At 44.3% G+C, this 14,351-nt stretch overlaps 1 protein-coding gene across 1 annotated transcript in view; it reads left to right on the forward strand.

The window, feature by feature from the left end:
* Positions 1–12,375, forward strand: part of HSD17B3 (hydroxysteroid 17-beta dehydrogenase 3) — a 163,716-nt gene extending 151,341 nt beyond the window's left edge. The window contains exon 11 of the mRNA XM_073627425.1: positions 11,070–12,375. Coding sequence (XP_073483526.1) covers positions 11,070–11,168 — 99 coding nt within the window. The 3' untranslated portion in view covers positions 11,169–12,375. The remainder of the gene's footprint in view (positions 1–11,069) is intronic.
* Positions 12,376–14,351: the final 1,976 nt, after the last annotated feature.

Consider the following 14,351-nt stretch of genomic DNA (forward strand, 5'->3'; position numbering starts at 1 on the left):
TTGTAAGCTCTCTGTCTTTTACTTTTTGCTATATTAAATATCCCAAATTAAAAAAAACAAAAACAGTTTCTTCATCAGTTTAGGCCAATATGTATTCCTTGCAGATGCTCTCCGGTTCTGTCAGGTTGGATGGTAAACGTTGGTGGACAGCCATTTTTAGGTCTCTCCAGAGATGCTCAATTGGGTTTAAGTCAGGGCTCTGGCTGGGCCATTCAAGAACAACCACAGAGTTATTTATTTATTTATTTCAGGTACTTATATAGCGCCGTCAATTTACGCAGCGCTTTACATATACATTGTACATACACATCAGTCCCTACCCTCAAGGAGCTTACAATCTAAGGTCCCTAACTCACATTCATACATACTAGGGACAATTTAGACAGGATCCAATTAACCTACCAGCATGTCTTTGGAGTGTGGGAGGAAACCGGAGTACCCGGAGGAAACCCACGCAGGCACAGGGAGAACATGCAAACTCCAAGCAGGTAGTGTCATGGTTGGGATTCGAACCAGTGACCCTTCTTACTGCTAGGCGAGAGTGCTATCACTACACCACTGTGCCGCCGTTGTTGTGAAGCCACTCCTTTGTCATTTTAGCTGCGTGCTTAGGGACATTGTCTTGTTGGAAGTTAAACCTTCGGCCCAGTCTGAGGTCCTGAGCACTCTGGAGAAGGTTTTGGTCCAGGATATCCCTGTACTTGGCCGCATTCATCTTTCCCTTGATTGCAACCACTCGTCCTGTCCCTGCAGCTGAAAAACACCCCCACAGCTTTATGCTGCCACCACCATGCTTCACTGTTGGTACTGTATTGGACAGGTGATGAGCAGTGCCTGGTTTTCTCCACACATACCGCTTAGAATTAAGGCCAAAAAGTTCTATCTTGTCTCATCAGACCAGAGAATCTTATTTCTCACCATCTTGGAGTCCTTCAGGTGTTTTCTAGCAAACTCCATGCGGGCTTTCATGTATCTTGCACTGAGGAGAGGCTTCTGTCGGGCCACTCTGCCATAAAGTCCCGACTGGTGGAGGGCTGCAGTGATGGTTGACTTTCTACAACTTTCTCCCATCTCCCGACTGCATCTCTGGAGCTCAGCCACAGTGATCTTTGGGTTCTTCTTTACCTCTCTCACCAAGGCTCTTCTCTCCCGATAGCTCAGTTTGACTGGACGGTCAACTCTAGGAAGGGTTCTGGTTGTCCCAAACGTCTTCCATTTAAGGATTATGGAGGTCACTGTGCTCTTAGGAACCTTAAGTGCAGCAGAATTTTTTGTAACCTTGGCCAGATCTGTGCCTTGCCACAATTCTGTCTCTGAGCTCTTTAGGCAGTTCCTTTTGACCTCATGATTTTCATTTGCTCTGACATGCACTGTGAACTGTAAGGTCTTATATAGACAGGTGTGTGGCTTTCCTAATCAAGTCCAATCAGTATAATGAAACACAGCTGGACTCAAGTGAAGGTGTAGAACCATCTCAAGGATGATCAGAGTTAAATATGAATACTTAGGACCATGTGATATTTCAGTTTTTCTTTTTTAATAAATACAAAAATGTCAACAATTCTGTGTTTTTCTGTCAATATGGGGTGCTGTGTGTACATTAAGGAGGAAAAAATGAACTTAAATGATTTTAGCAAATGGCTGCAATATAACAAAGAGTGAAACATTTAAGGGGGTCTGAATACTTTCTGTCCCCACTGTAAATAGAGTTGAATCTGGGTAAGAGTTGAGTGACTCAGGGAGGCTGGATGACTCAGCAAGCAGCATCTCTGGTGCCTCCCCCTGTTTTTGGAACCTTGGAGAAGCTTCCAGATATAGTAGGTGGAGGCTATGAGGAGCTGCTTGCATATTTATGAGGGCCTCATCCAATCCACAGCTAATGGGCTTGCAGGGTGCAGGCCACCTCATAAAGGTGCATGAGTCATGTCAGCAGGGGGCAGTAGGGTGGAAAATGGAGATAGAGTTCTGAGGATGCTGTCAGTGGCCCTTGAGGGTGCCCCCTAGTCTGGGGGGGTAACCTCAGGCCTGGGGCTCAGGTGCTGGAAGGATCCCCCACAACACACAGAGGAATCCCTTCATAGAGGCACGGCAGCAAGGTGAGGACAGCGGGAACGGGTCAGCACATCTGGGAGATCGACTGAGAAGTCGGTCGGGTGGGCTGGTGAGTGTTCAGTCTGGGAGGACTGAGGAGAGAGTGTCAATCTGGGAGGGCTGTGGATAAGTTAGCCAGGAGGGCTAGTGAAAGAGGCAGCTGCAACAAGGCGGGCTGGCAGTGCCTTAAGAGATGGTGCTGGGATCAGTAGCCACAGGAATGTATGCTGGACACTGACTTTTTGCTACACAACCAAGGGGCCTCGGGTTCCTGCCTATTTTGCTCAAAAAAATCTGACTAAGTGCTATGTCAGATTAACCAAAAGTGTGCTAGTGGAGTTCTGCAAGCAAGTGAGTACTGGAGGAAGCAGAGGAGTGTATGTAGACTGTATATAGCAGAAGTGTCCCTAAAGTTTGTTCTGAAGTTGACTGGGCATCCCATAATACCCTTACCCCCATCCAAGTTTATTACTCTCATTAAAACTGTGACTCTGAGTAACTGTGAAAATTCAGTGTGCCTGGCTGAGCAGGGTGGGGGAGTTCCAGTTCACCTGCGGCCCTTTAGGGGGTGCGCTACACCAAATATTGGAATGTTTATTAAAGAACCTATTATGGTTTTCCCTATTTTTTGCTTTTGATAAAGAAAATCTATGGCCACAGCATACACTTTCAATTTTTTTAACATCAACAGTGCAATAGCAATATAAACTATAATTATTTTTAACAACCCAATAGGCTTAGTAAAAAAATCAAATTTCATGTTGTGAGTGCTGCCTGTCTCCTGGTCATCTCTTTCCACAATTTCTTGGATTACAGGGGTAGGCTTTGTAACGTCTCCTTTGCTGTTTATTTCCACTTTCTAAGGACTATATGTCTCATGGTACCTTGCTGCCAACAAGCTGTGATTCCTGTACTAACGCCACCTCTGTAGTTCAGAAGGCAGGCTCTGTGAAATGTGTGACACAGCAGTGCTTACTTGGCACTATGGCATAACGAATATGTGTCACAGGATACAAGGAAGTAAATGCATGGGAACTTAACGAAGTATGTTTAGAAAATTAAAGAACATTCAGATTAATGGACATAGGGTAGTAATAATTGAAATACAATATGGAAATAATCATGGTCATTTTAAATGTTGACCACAGTTTAAGCTTACAGTATTTTAACTGCTTGCCGACTGCGCTATAGCCGAATGACGGCTGCAGCGCGGTCGGATAACTCTGGGAGAGCGTACAGTGATGTCCTCCCAGAATCCTCCGGACCTGGCGCATCATGGATCACGGTAAACGGCCACTGACAGCGGCCGTTTACCACGTGATCGCTCCATCAAATGACGGAACGATCACTAGTAAACAAACCGGCGTCACGTCCGGTTCCTCTCTCCCCTCCCCGTACCTATTGGTATAGTGCGAGGGGAGAGGGGAGAGATCGGTGGAAGCAGCGCTGTGGGCTGGATGTGTAGTGCCCACAGCGCTGATATGTGTCCACTGCAGCCTCGTCCAGCCTGTCTGTTGCTGTCAGTGCACATGTAAACAGCCTGGTGTCTGCAGCTTTTCAGGCCACAATTCAAGTCACCGCCATTTGATGGAAGAAGATAGAAGGTTTTAAAGTTCAATAAATGTGGTGTTTTACGGTATCACACTATGTGCACATTTTTTATTTACATATGGAATGAAATGACACTGGGTCGGATGGAACGTGGAGTTTGAGCACACTGTATACAGTGTCTTACGCGCTTTTGCCAAAACATGAGAGCGTGAGGCATATTCATCTGGTGAGTGTTGCATTCAGAGGGAGAGGAATCACTGGCACGTGTGATTTGGTGGACATTTTTTCAGCAATTTGCACACTTCTTCACGGTGTTCTCTTCTATGGACATTTTTATGGATGCATCTCTTCTTTTATATATGATGGACTTTTGAAAGAATTTTCAGTTTAATAGTGACACACACAAGTGTCATTTTATTATTTTAGTTCACTTTTGAAAGAATTTTCAGTTTAATAGTGATACACCTAAGTGTTATTTCGATTATTTTAGTACACTGGTTTTATATTTTGAACACTGAGGCATGTTATATCACTGAATTTTGAATTTGTTTTGAGGTTGTTTCATTCACAGAGTAAAGGGAGACACATAGATATTGCATATATCAGACTAATACACTGATTGGACACTTTGAATATTGGGGTATGATATATCACCAATAATAGCTCCGCTTATATTAATTTCTTTGGGATTTACAATGTAATATAGACCAGTTTACGTTTACATTTAAAGTGGCAGCTTTTTTCACATAAGTTTATATAATTCACATTTTGACTCACACTAAGTGCTGCAATAGACACTTTTTCCTGAGCGCAGTGGTGGGGACTCAAGGAGGGCGCAGTTTGTTTGAGTACCAGTAATTACAAGTCAAGAAATTATATTTGTAATTTATGCTCCAAGAATGCCTGATGGCGCTCCTTGCATGTTGGGCCTCTGTATGTGGCCACGCTGTGTAAAAGTCTCAAACATGTGGTATCGCCATACTCAGGAGGAATAGTATAATGTGTTTTAGGGTGTAATTTCTGCTATGCATATGCTGTGTGTGAGAAATAACCTGCTAATATAACAATTTTGTGGGGAAAAAAAGACAAAAAAATCTTGATTTCTTTCTCGAACATCACGGGACACAGAGCCACAGTAATTACTGATGGGTTATATAGGTATCACTGGTGATTGGACACTGGCACACCCTATCAGGAAGTTCAACCCCCTATATAATCCCTCCCCCTTGCAGGGATACCTCAGTTTTTACGCCAGTGTCTTAGGTGATGGACGTGTAAAGATGTCCTGTGCTGAGCTCCAAAGGGAATATCCTAAGATCCTATACTGGGGCAAGCCAGGCGAACCGGATCCATTCAAAGTGTCTTTTCATGGCCGAATTGAATGGTACCCGGGCCTCGTGTCGGAAGAAACGAGGTTTTACCCGTAATGCTTCTCTTTTTAGAGAGCTGGACCCCGCAGATCAGAAAATGGCTTTAAACTTCCTAATTTCTGTCGAGGTGCTTTACGGTCCCAGAACTGTTGGATCCCCCTACTGATGGGGGCCCCAGTCTCTGACGGTTTTTTCAAACGGAGCCCACCGTGAGAGGTGAAGATTGGGTCTGTGTAAACAGCACCCTGCGGCTGGATAAGGTAAGAGGAGATTCCACAGAATTTTTGAGTTCTAGTGGCTTTTCTCCTTTAAGGTAAATGCATGCTATGCCTATTGTGACCACCGGGGGCTGCCAAGAGCACAAACCTACACATGCTGAATGTCTGTCTCAGGTGTTGTAATCGCTGTGTATGTCCCAGCGTATCAAGCAGGCTGCAAGCAGGTAAGGTGGATGGGGGGATTTCTCATGTTTGAATGTTCCCCCCCAGGCTAGAGAGGGGCCACAGGGGTCTAGAAAGTGGTTATACCACCCGGGCTCTGTGGCCTAATGGCCACCATCTCTGAAGATAGCCGTTCAGGCAAATCTTGTTACCAGTCTCCCTCCTTCCCCCCCCCCATCCCCAGCCTTTTCTCCAGAGCATGACAGGAGAGTCGGCAGTGTGGGAAGCGCTCGTTTTTTTCAAAACTCGAGGGGGGGGGCGGTAGAGGAGGGGGCGGGATGTCAGCACAGAGTGTTTAGACTCCCACTCAGGCCAGCTGCAGGCTATTAAAGGCACTCTGTACAGGTGCACTCAGCCTTCTGAGAGACACAGAGCTGACGGTCGCATGTAAGGTGGGACACAGGCATTCTCCTAGGCAGCATTTACTGAAGTAACACCAGACTGAGCATTGGGTAGCAAGGCTTTTAGCCAGACTACATCGCTCAGCGGACAGTGTTCATTTGTATACCTCACACCTTGTTGCTTTGCACTATGGGTAGAAGAGGTTCAAGCACCCCAGGAACCAGAGACACTAGGGGATCTCGTTCAGGTTCTGAGGGCCCCCTGTCGGCAGCATCCTTCCCCCCTAAAGATGGGCCAGGGACGGCTAGCCAGGGAGAGCCATCGGGGTCAGGGGCTACACCTGCTTCTGGCACTTCAGCCCCTGTATATATTACACAAGAGGTTTTTTCCTCAACCATTAATGGTCTAGAGGAAAGATTAATGGCCGTGATTACGTCTTCACTCAGTGGAAGAAAACGCACTAGGCTTTCCTCTGTTCCCCAAGACCCTCAGACAGAGGAGCTCTGGGATAAAGGAGATGAATCCCTTTCAGAGGATCGGGATGGGATGGATGATTCCTCTTCGGAGGATTCAGGTGGAGAGGGACCCTCTGCGACTTCCCAAGAGGAGAAAGTCTTAGTGCAGATCCTCACTGGATTGGTCCGCTCCACATTTAAGTTGCCCATACCTGAAACTGCTAAAGAATCCTCTTCTGCTTTGGGGTCACTGAAACCTTTCCAAGCAGCACATGCTTTTCCTGTTCATACTTTACTTGAAAAGCTTATTTATTCTGAGTGGGATCACCCAGACAAACGTTTTTTTCCGCCGAGAAAGTTTTCAACACTTTATCCGATGGAAGAAAAGTTTATTAAAATGTGGGGAATTCCGGCTATTGATGCCGCCATTTCCTCAATAAATAATAGCCTGACTTGTCCTGTAGACAATGCTCAGATGCTCAGGGATCCTGTAGATAAAAGGATGGAATCCCTATTGAAGGATGTTTTCTCCTTAGCAGGATCAGTGGCCCAACCTGCAATAGCAGCGATTGGAGTCTGTCAATACTTAAGAGACCATGTTAAGCAGGTCATCAAAGTATTACCTGAACAGCAGGCCCAGGGGTTTGCTAACCTTCCAGCGGCCTTATGCTTTGTGGTTGACGCCATTAGAGATTCTATCATGCAAACCTCCCGTCTTTCACTGGGGTTGGTGCATATACGTAGAATCCTATGGTTGAAAAATTGGTCAGCCGAAGCACCATGTAAGAAGCTACTGGCTGGGTTTCCATTTCGTGGTGCAAGGTTGTTTGGAGAGGACTTGGATAACTATATCAAGAGAATCTCTTGTGGGAAAAGCACTCTCTTACCTGTCAAGAAGAAGAGTAAGCGTCCCTCTTTCAAACGGACTCTTTCCCCAGCGCCGGGGGCTTCAGCCTCCAGGCAGTCTCGACGGCCGCCTCCATCGGGGTCCAGAGACAAGAGTCAACCCCAGGGACAAAAGAAGTCCTGGGGAAAGAAGCCTACTAGGCAAAACACTAAGACCTCTGCATGAGGGGGCGCCCCCGCTCACTCGAGTGGGGGGAAGACTGCGACAATTCTCAGAGCTCTGGCAGGAGGACTTCCAGGACAGATGGGTAGTCTCCACGGTAACCTTAGGGTACAAGCTGGAGTTTCAGGAATTCCCTTCTCCTCGGTTCCTCAGATCAAATGTTCCCAGAGACCCAGAGAAGAAACAGTCGCTCCTTCTAGCGTTAGAGCGACTTTTGTCGCAGGAGGTCATTATGATAGTTCCCGCAAAGGACCAGGGATTGGGCTTCTATTCCAACCTTTTTACGGTCCAAAAGCCAAATGGGGATGTCAGGCCCATTTTGGACTTAAGGGATCTGAACCGATTCCTAAGGATTCAATCCTTCCGCATGGAATCAATTCGAACAGTAGTTCCCACCCTGCAGGGAGGAGAATTTCTGGCATCAATAGACATCAGAGATGCATATCTGCATGTGCCCATTTTTCCTGCTCATCAGAAGTTTCTGCGCTTCGAGGTAGGAGGGCGCCATTTCCAGTTTATGGCTCTGCCCTTTGGGATAGCCACTGCACCTCGAGTGTTCACAAAGATCTTGGCTCCTCCTCTGGCCAGATTAAGGGCTCAGGGTATAGCTGTCATAGCATACCTAGACGACCTGCTCTTGATAGACCGGTCGGTAGCCTCTTTGAATGGAAACTTGAGGACCACGGTCAGGTATCTAGAACACCTGGGTTGGATCCTCAACTTAGAAAAGTCTTTCCTAAAACCAGTAAGAAGACTGGAATATTTAGGTCTGATTATACATACAAGCCAGGAGAAAATATTTCTACCCCAGGCAAAGATCACTGCTTTGAGAGAGCTGATTTTGACAGTAAGGACCAAGAAGGGTCCCTCAGTCCGCCTTTGTATGAGGCTACTAGGGAAGATGGTGTCTTCATTCGAAGCAGTTCCCTATGCTCAGTTTCACTCAAGAATGCTGCAACACAGTATTCTGTCGACCTGGAACAAGAAGGTTCAGGCATTAGACTTTCCGATGCACCTGTCGCATGCGGTGCATCAGAGCCTCAATTGGTGGCTCATACCCGAAAACCTGCAGAAGGGGAAATCCTTTCTACCGGTTACCTGGACGGTGGTAACAACAGATGCCAGTCTGTCAGGTTGGGGAGCAGTTCTGGAACAGGCTGCGGTCCAAGGGGTATGGTCCAAGACAGAGAGGACCTTACCCATCAACATTCTGGAGATCCGGGCGATACATCTAGCTCTAAAAGCCTGGACTATCAGGCTACAGGGTTGTCCGGTCAGGATCCAGTCCGACAATGCCACAGCAGTGGCTTATGTCAATCATCAGGGAGGCACCCGGAGCCGAGCTGCTCAAAAAGAGGTGAACCAGATCTTAGTCTGGGCAGAGATGCATGTGCCATGCATATCGGCAGTTTTCATCCCGGGAATAGAGAATTGGCAGGCGGACTATCTAAGTCGCCAGCAGTTACTTCCAGGGGAATGGTCTCTGCATCCCGACGTCTTTTGGGCCATATGCCAAAGATGGGGGGTTCCAGATGTAGATCTCTTTGCATCCCGATTCAACAAAAAGATAGACAGATTTGTGGCAAGGACAAAAGATCCTCTTGCATGCGGGACGGATGCGTTGGTGATTCCGTGGCATCGGTTCTCACTGATTTACGCATTCCCGCCTATTCTGCTACTACCACGACTCCTTCGCAGGATCAGGCAGGAAAGGAAGTCGGTACTTCTGGTAGCCCCCACTTGGCCCAGAAGGACTTGGTATGCAGAAATAGTAAGGATGACGGTGGGTTCCCCGTGGACCCTACCGGTACGCCCAGACCTGTTATCTCAAGGTCCAGTGTTCCATCCTGCCTTACAAACGATAAATTTGACGGTTTGGCTATTGAGACCCACGTTCTGAAGAGTCGTGGGCTCTCAGGTCCTGTCATATCTACCTTGATTAATGCAAGGAAGCCAGCTTCCAGGATGATTTATCATAGAGTCTGGAAAGCTTATATAACCTGGTGTGAATCCAGAGGTTGGCATCCCAGGAAATATGTCATAGGTAGAATCCTTGATTTTCTACAGATGGGATTAGAGATGAAGCTGGCCTTGAGTACCATCAAGGGCCAGGTCTCTGCTTTATCAGTATTATTTCAGCGGCCACTTGCTTCGCATTCTTTGGTCCGAAACTTTATGCAGGGGGTGATGCGTCTTAATCCTCCGGTTAAAGCGCCCCTAAACCCCTGGGACTTGAATTTGGTCCTGGCTGTGTTACAGAAACGGCCTTTTGAACCAATAAGTCAGATTCCTTTGGTCTTGTTGACAAGGAAATTAATTTTTCTGGTGGCCATCTCTTCTGCTAGAAGAGTATCAGAATTAGCAGCCCTTTCCTGTAAGGAGCCTTATTTGATTATACACAAGGATAGAGTGGTACTACGCCCTCATCCTAGTTTTTTACCGAAGGTGGTTTCTGATTTTCATTTAAACCAAGACATTGTTCTACCTTCCTTTTTTCCAGATCCCTGTTCTCCGGAAGAGAGATCTCTACATTCGTTGGATGTAGTAAGAGCAGTTAAGGCCTATCTAGGGGCAACTACTCAGATCCGCAAGACGGATGTTTTGTTTGTGCTGCCAGAGGGTCCCAATAGAGGACAGGCAGCGTCAAAAGCTACCATTTCTAAATGGATTCGACAGTTGATCATTCAAGCTTACGGTTTGAAACAGAAGATTCCTCCGTTTCAGATCAGGGCACATTCCACAAGGGCTATTGGTGCTTCTTGGGCAGTGCATCACCGGGCCTCTATGGCTCAAATCTGCAGGGCCGCAACCTGGTCTTCAGTTCATACATTCACCAGATTCTATCAGGTGGATGTGAGAAGGCATGAGGATATCGCCTTTGGGCGTAGTGTGCTGCAGGCAGCGGTACAGGGTCCTCAGGTCTGATTGCACCCTACTTGGTCGTGGTTCCCCCCCCTCAGGTAGCATTGCTCTGGGACATCCCATCAGTAATTACTGTGGCTCTGTGTCCCGTGATGTTTGAGAAAGAAAATAGGATTTTTTAAAACAGCTTACCTGTAAAATCCTTTTCTTTCGAAGGACATCACGGGACACAGAGGTCCCACCCCTCTTCTAATACACTATATTGCTTGGCTGCAAAACTGAGGTATCCCTGCAAGGGGGAGGGATTATATAGGGGGTTGAACTTCCTGATAGGGTGTGCCAGTGTCCAATCACCAGTGATACCTATATAACCCATCAGTAATTACTGTGGCTCTGTGTCCCGTGATGTCCTTCGAAAGAAAAGGATTTTACAGGTAAGCTGTTTTAAAAAATCCTATTTTTGCAAAGAATTGTGGGAAAAAATTACAACTTTAAAAAACTCACCATGCCTCTAACTAAATACATTGGAATGTCTACTTTACAAAAAGGGGTCATTTGGGGGGTATTTGTACTTTTGGTGATTAAATACCACCAAAAGAAAGCTCTATTTGTGTGAAAAAAAGGACAAACATTTCATATAGGTACAGTGTTGCATAACTGAGTAATTGCCATTCAAAACGTGAGAGCACCGAAAGCTGAAACTTGGTATGGTTAGGAAGGGGGTTTAAGTGCCCAGTGGTCAAATGGTTAACTGATGTGGCAGCCCCTGGTTGAAACCAGACTCCCCACCACAAACAAAATTGTCCACAGCAGGATAAAATATTATACATGATTCAAATTATCAAAAAAAAAGTATAATATGTTAATAATATTTTTCCTCTGTTTATAGGGACTCATCATGAACAATATACCTCTCTGGGTGATTCATAGCACAAAAGTACAAGAACTTTTCGTGCGCTTCTTTAGCAGTGAACGGAAAAAAGAGTAACATTCAAAGCATGACATTCTACAACAGTAAAATGGACATAGTATTGCGCCATGCAATAAATTTTTATTCTGCTGACATCACCAATGCATGCATTTGGATAAAGGGGAATTGTACAAAATATATGTATGCCAAATATAATTCCTTTTAGTTGTTTAAATTTATAAAGCTATATTATACAGTCAGGAAGACTTATTCTGGTCTGAGCCATTATTTCAGAGTTAAAATGTGTTATACTTTTGACCTTTACATCAAAAAGTACCATGCAAAACAATAGAGCAAGTCATAAAAAATATACAAAATACCTTATCTTTTAATATTCAAAAAATAATCAATACCTGGTGACGTGCTGTTAGTCCATTGTGCAGATGTTAGAATGCCAAACTGGGGAGGCATTGTAATTTTGTAGGGAGGGTATCATGACTGTAATCATGTTATTGTTAAAGCATCATCATTGGAAATTTTAATTTAATTGTAACACACATGGGAGTGGATTTGTTGCCTGCAGCACTGGTTTCCTACATTCATGGATCTCTCCTTGTCCTCCCTACATAACATTTTTTATGTTGAGTTGGAGAGGTCTGCTCATACCTGATCACAACTAGTCCTTTACTATATTATCCCTACAGTGTGTGCCTACATGACTGTGATAGGGACATTAGATTGCAAGCTTCTTAAGGAGCACAAAGTCATGTAAATATTTTTGTAAAAAAGTGATCTATATCCCGTGATATCATGGGTAAGGCTACAGTATGTTTTACAATATGTAATACTTTACAGTAGCCTTCATAAATGAAAATAAAGTATACCAAAAACTATAGCTGTTTTACAAGTAAGAAATTGAGAGAATATGTATTTAAGTAAATCTTAGTTCCTACTGGCATTGTTTTTTGTAGCTACACAGTCTTCATAACTGGACAATACTCCGTAAAAGCAAAATATTATTAAAGTGCATTTAAATTCAAAACTCTTGTAGTGTTGCCCCGAAAAAGCCACTGAATTTTGGGCCTTTTGCCCCCACACAGCACCCACAGCCAGGCAACAGAAATTTTCCACACTCTCCAAATGGCTCAAGAAACAGTCTAGGAGTTTTGGGTGTTTTGTATTTATTAAAGAATGCAGCACTAGCAAAGTTGCAAACAAACGTATATTGAAGAGACAGCACTTGGCTGTATTGAACGGCACTTGGCTGCTCTAGGCCCAAAATAGACATACAAAGGGGTGCCCCTGGCTCATTTGTTCTGCACTTAAGCTTCCCCATGTGAGGTATTGCACTTCACTGTGTACTCTGTAGCATTGGGTGTGATGCTGGTTTGTACTCACTCAGTCCCCTTTAAGTAGTTTCTCAAATCTAGAAAGCTGCTGCACTGACCTCTCTGCTAGGCATTTTTTTCCTGGCTTGGCTGGATGTTTGCAGCTAAGCCTAGCTGAGTGAAGACTTGAAGCTTCCCACTTCTCTCTCTTTGCCTTGCTCTTTCTTCTGCCTTGGGGGCAGAGCCCCCAGCACAGGGGCACAACTGGACCTCAGACTCTGCTCCTAGACTGCTCCTGAGTAGTTATGGGTTTTTTCTCCACATCCTGAGCCCTGCCTCCCCAGGGATTGGTGAAAACATCATAAATATTCAGGCTGCAGCCTCTGTCCCTCGACCCACTGAATTCTGGAAATATTCAGAGAGTTCCAGAAGGCAGGGGGAGGTAATGGAGCCACAGCCTTTGAAGTACTGCACATCCTCCTAAACTAAATGTGACAACAGTGAGGGTGCTACATTCTTTTTTTTTTTTAAATGACTAGAATGGTGTTAGTTAGAACCCCTCTGTAATATTTATATTGCTTTTGTGTCCCTGCAGGGGAGATTTACCCTCCTCTCTGTGTGTCCTAGTGAATGTTATTACCAGTACCTTAAAGTTATGAAAAAGTCAAACATTTTCATTTTTTTTCCAGAAAATGAATACAGGAAAAATCTTTCAATGGGGGTTGCCCTCACTTTGGAGAGATATTCTCTAGCTTCCTGTTATTTCTACAAGACAGGAAATGAAAGGAAAATATCCCCAATCAGACTCAGATGTAAACAGTGTAGAGCTATATGTCTATTTACACTCCTCTGGTTACTTAAAGTGGTTGTAAAGTCAGAATTTTTTTTTTTATCTTAACGCATTCTATGTATTAAGGTAAAAAGCCTTCTGTGTGCAGCAGCCACCCTCAGCCCCCCTAATACTTACCTGAGCTTCGATGTTGCCAGCGAGCCAGCGATGGTGCATGAGAGTCTGGGCTGTTAGTCAAAGTCAGTCAGCCAATGAGAAGAGAGAGTGGGCAGAGCCAGGCCACAGCTTCATGTCTGAATGGACACAGGGAGCTGCGGCTCGGTTCAACAGGAGGGAGGGGCCAGGAGAGCCAAAGAGGGACCCAAGATGAGAATGATCTGGGCTGCTCTGTGCAAAACCACTGCACAAAGCAGGTAAGTATAACATGTATGTTATTTTTAACAAAAAAAAAAAAACAAGACTCTAGTACCCCTTTAAGGCTGTGCCCCTTTAAAAAAAAATTATCTACTGCCCTGTCTGTATCTACTATCTCAATACTACTTGCTGTGACTGTCATATACTGTAGTTAAAATATTACATATTAGTGTACAATTTATTTTTATAAAAGAAACACAAGTATAATAAAATATAAAATTCTGAATGGCTAAAATAAAGTAACCTAATTTTTTCATTGAAAGATAAACTTGGACTAAGAGAGTCTTCTGTATTTTTTTAACCACTTCAGCTCCTATTTGGGACTACAGCAATTTTTATATTTTTGCTATGGACCTGTTTATTTTGCAATAACATTACCATCACTTAAGATAACAAAGTAGTACATATATAATTTTATGGGTACAAACCAGGTTTCGCATTGGTAATATTAACTTGCGGAATATATTTTATTTTCTAAATAACCCTCCTTTTTGTCTAATTTGACCGGTGTTAGTTTTAAAACAGCCAGTTTACTGTAGAGTAAAACCAATACATTTTTACAAAAATGTGCCATGCTTAAATTGGCTCTAAAATTACAATTCTGGTACAGGGAATTGCAAAATTATTTTCAAATTAAATAAATGTTTTTGTTTTGTAAATTTTGCACATTTTTAAATGCATGTTGAATAGAGTTAAAGCTTAAGTCTAGTTAAAAAATGTTCTTGCTAT

This window comes from Aquarana catesbeiana, linkage group LG01 (assembly GCF_042186555.1).
Source record: "Aquarana catesbeiana isolate 2022-GZ linkage group LG01, ASM4218655v1, whole genome shotgun sequence".
In the NCBI taxonomy this organism is placed as follows: domain Eukaryota; kingdom Metazoa; phylum Chordata; class Amphibia; order Anura; family Ranidae; genus Aquarana; species Aquarana catesbeiana.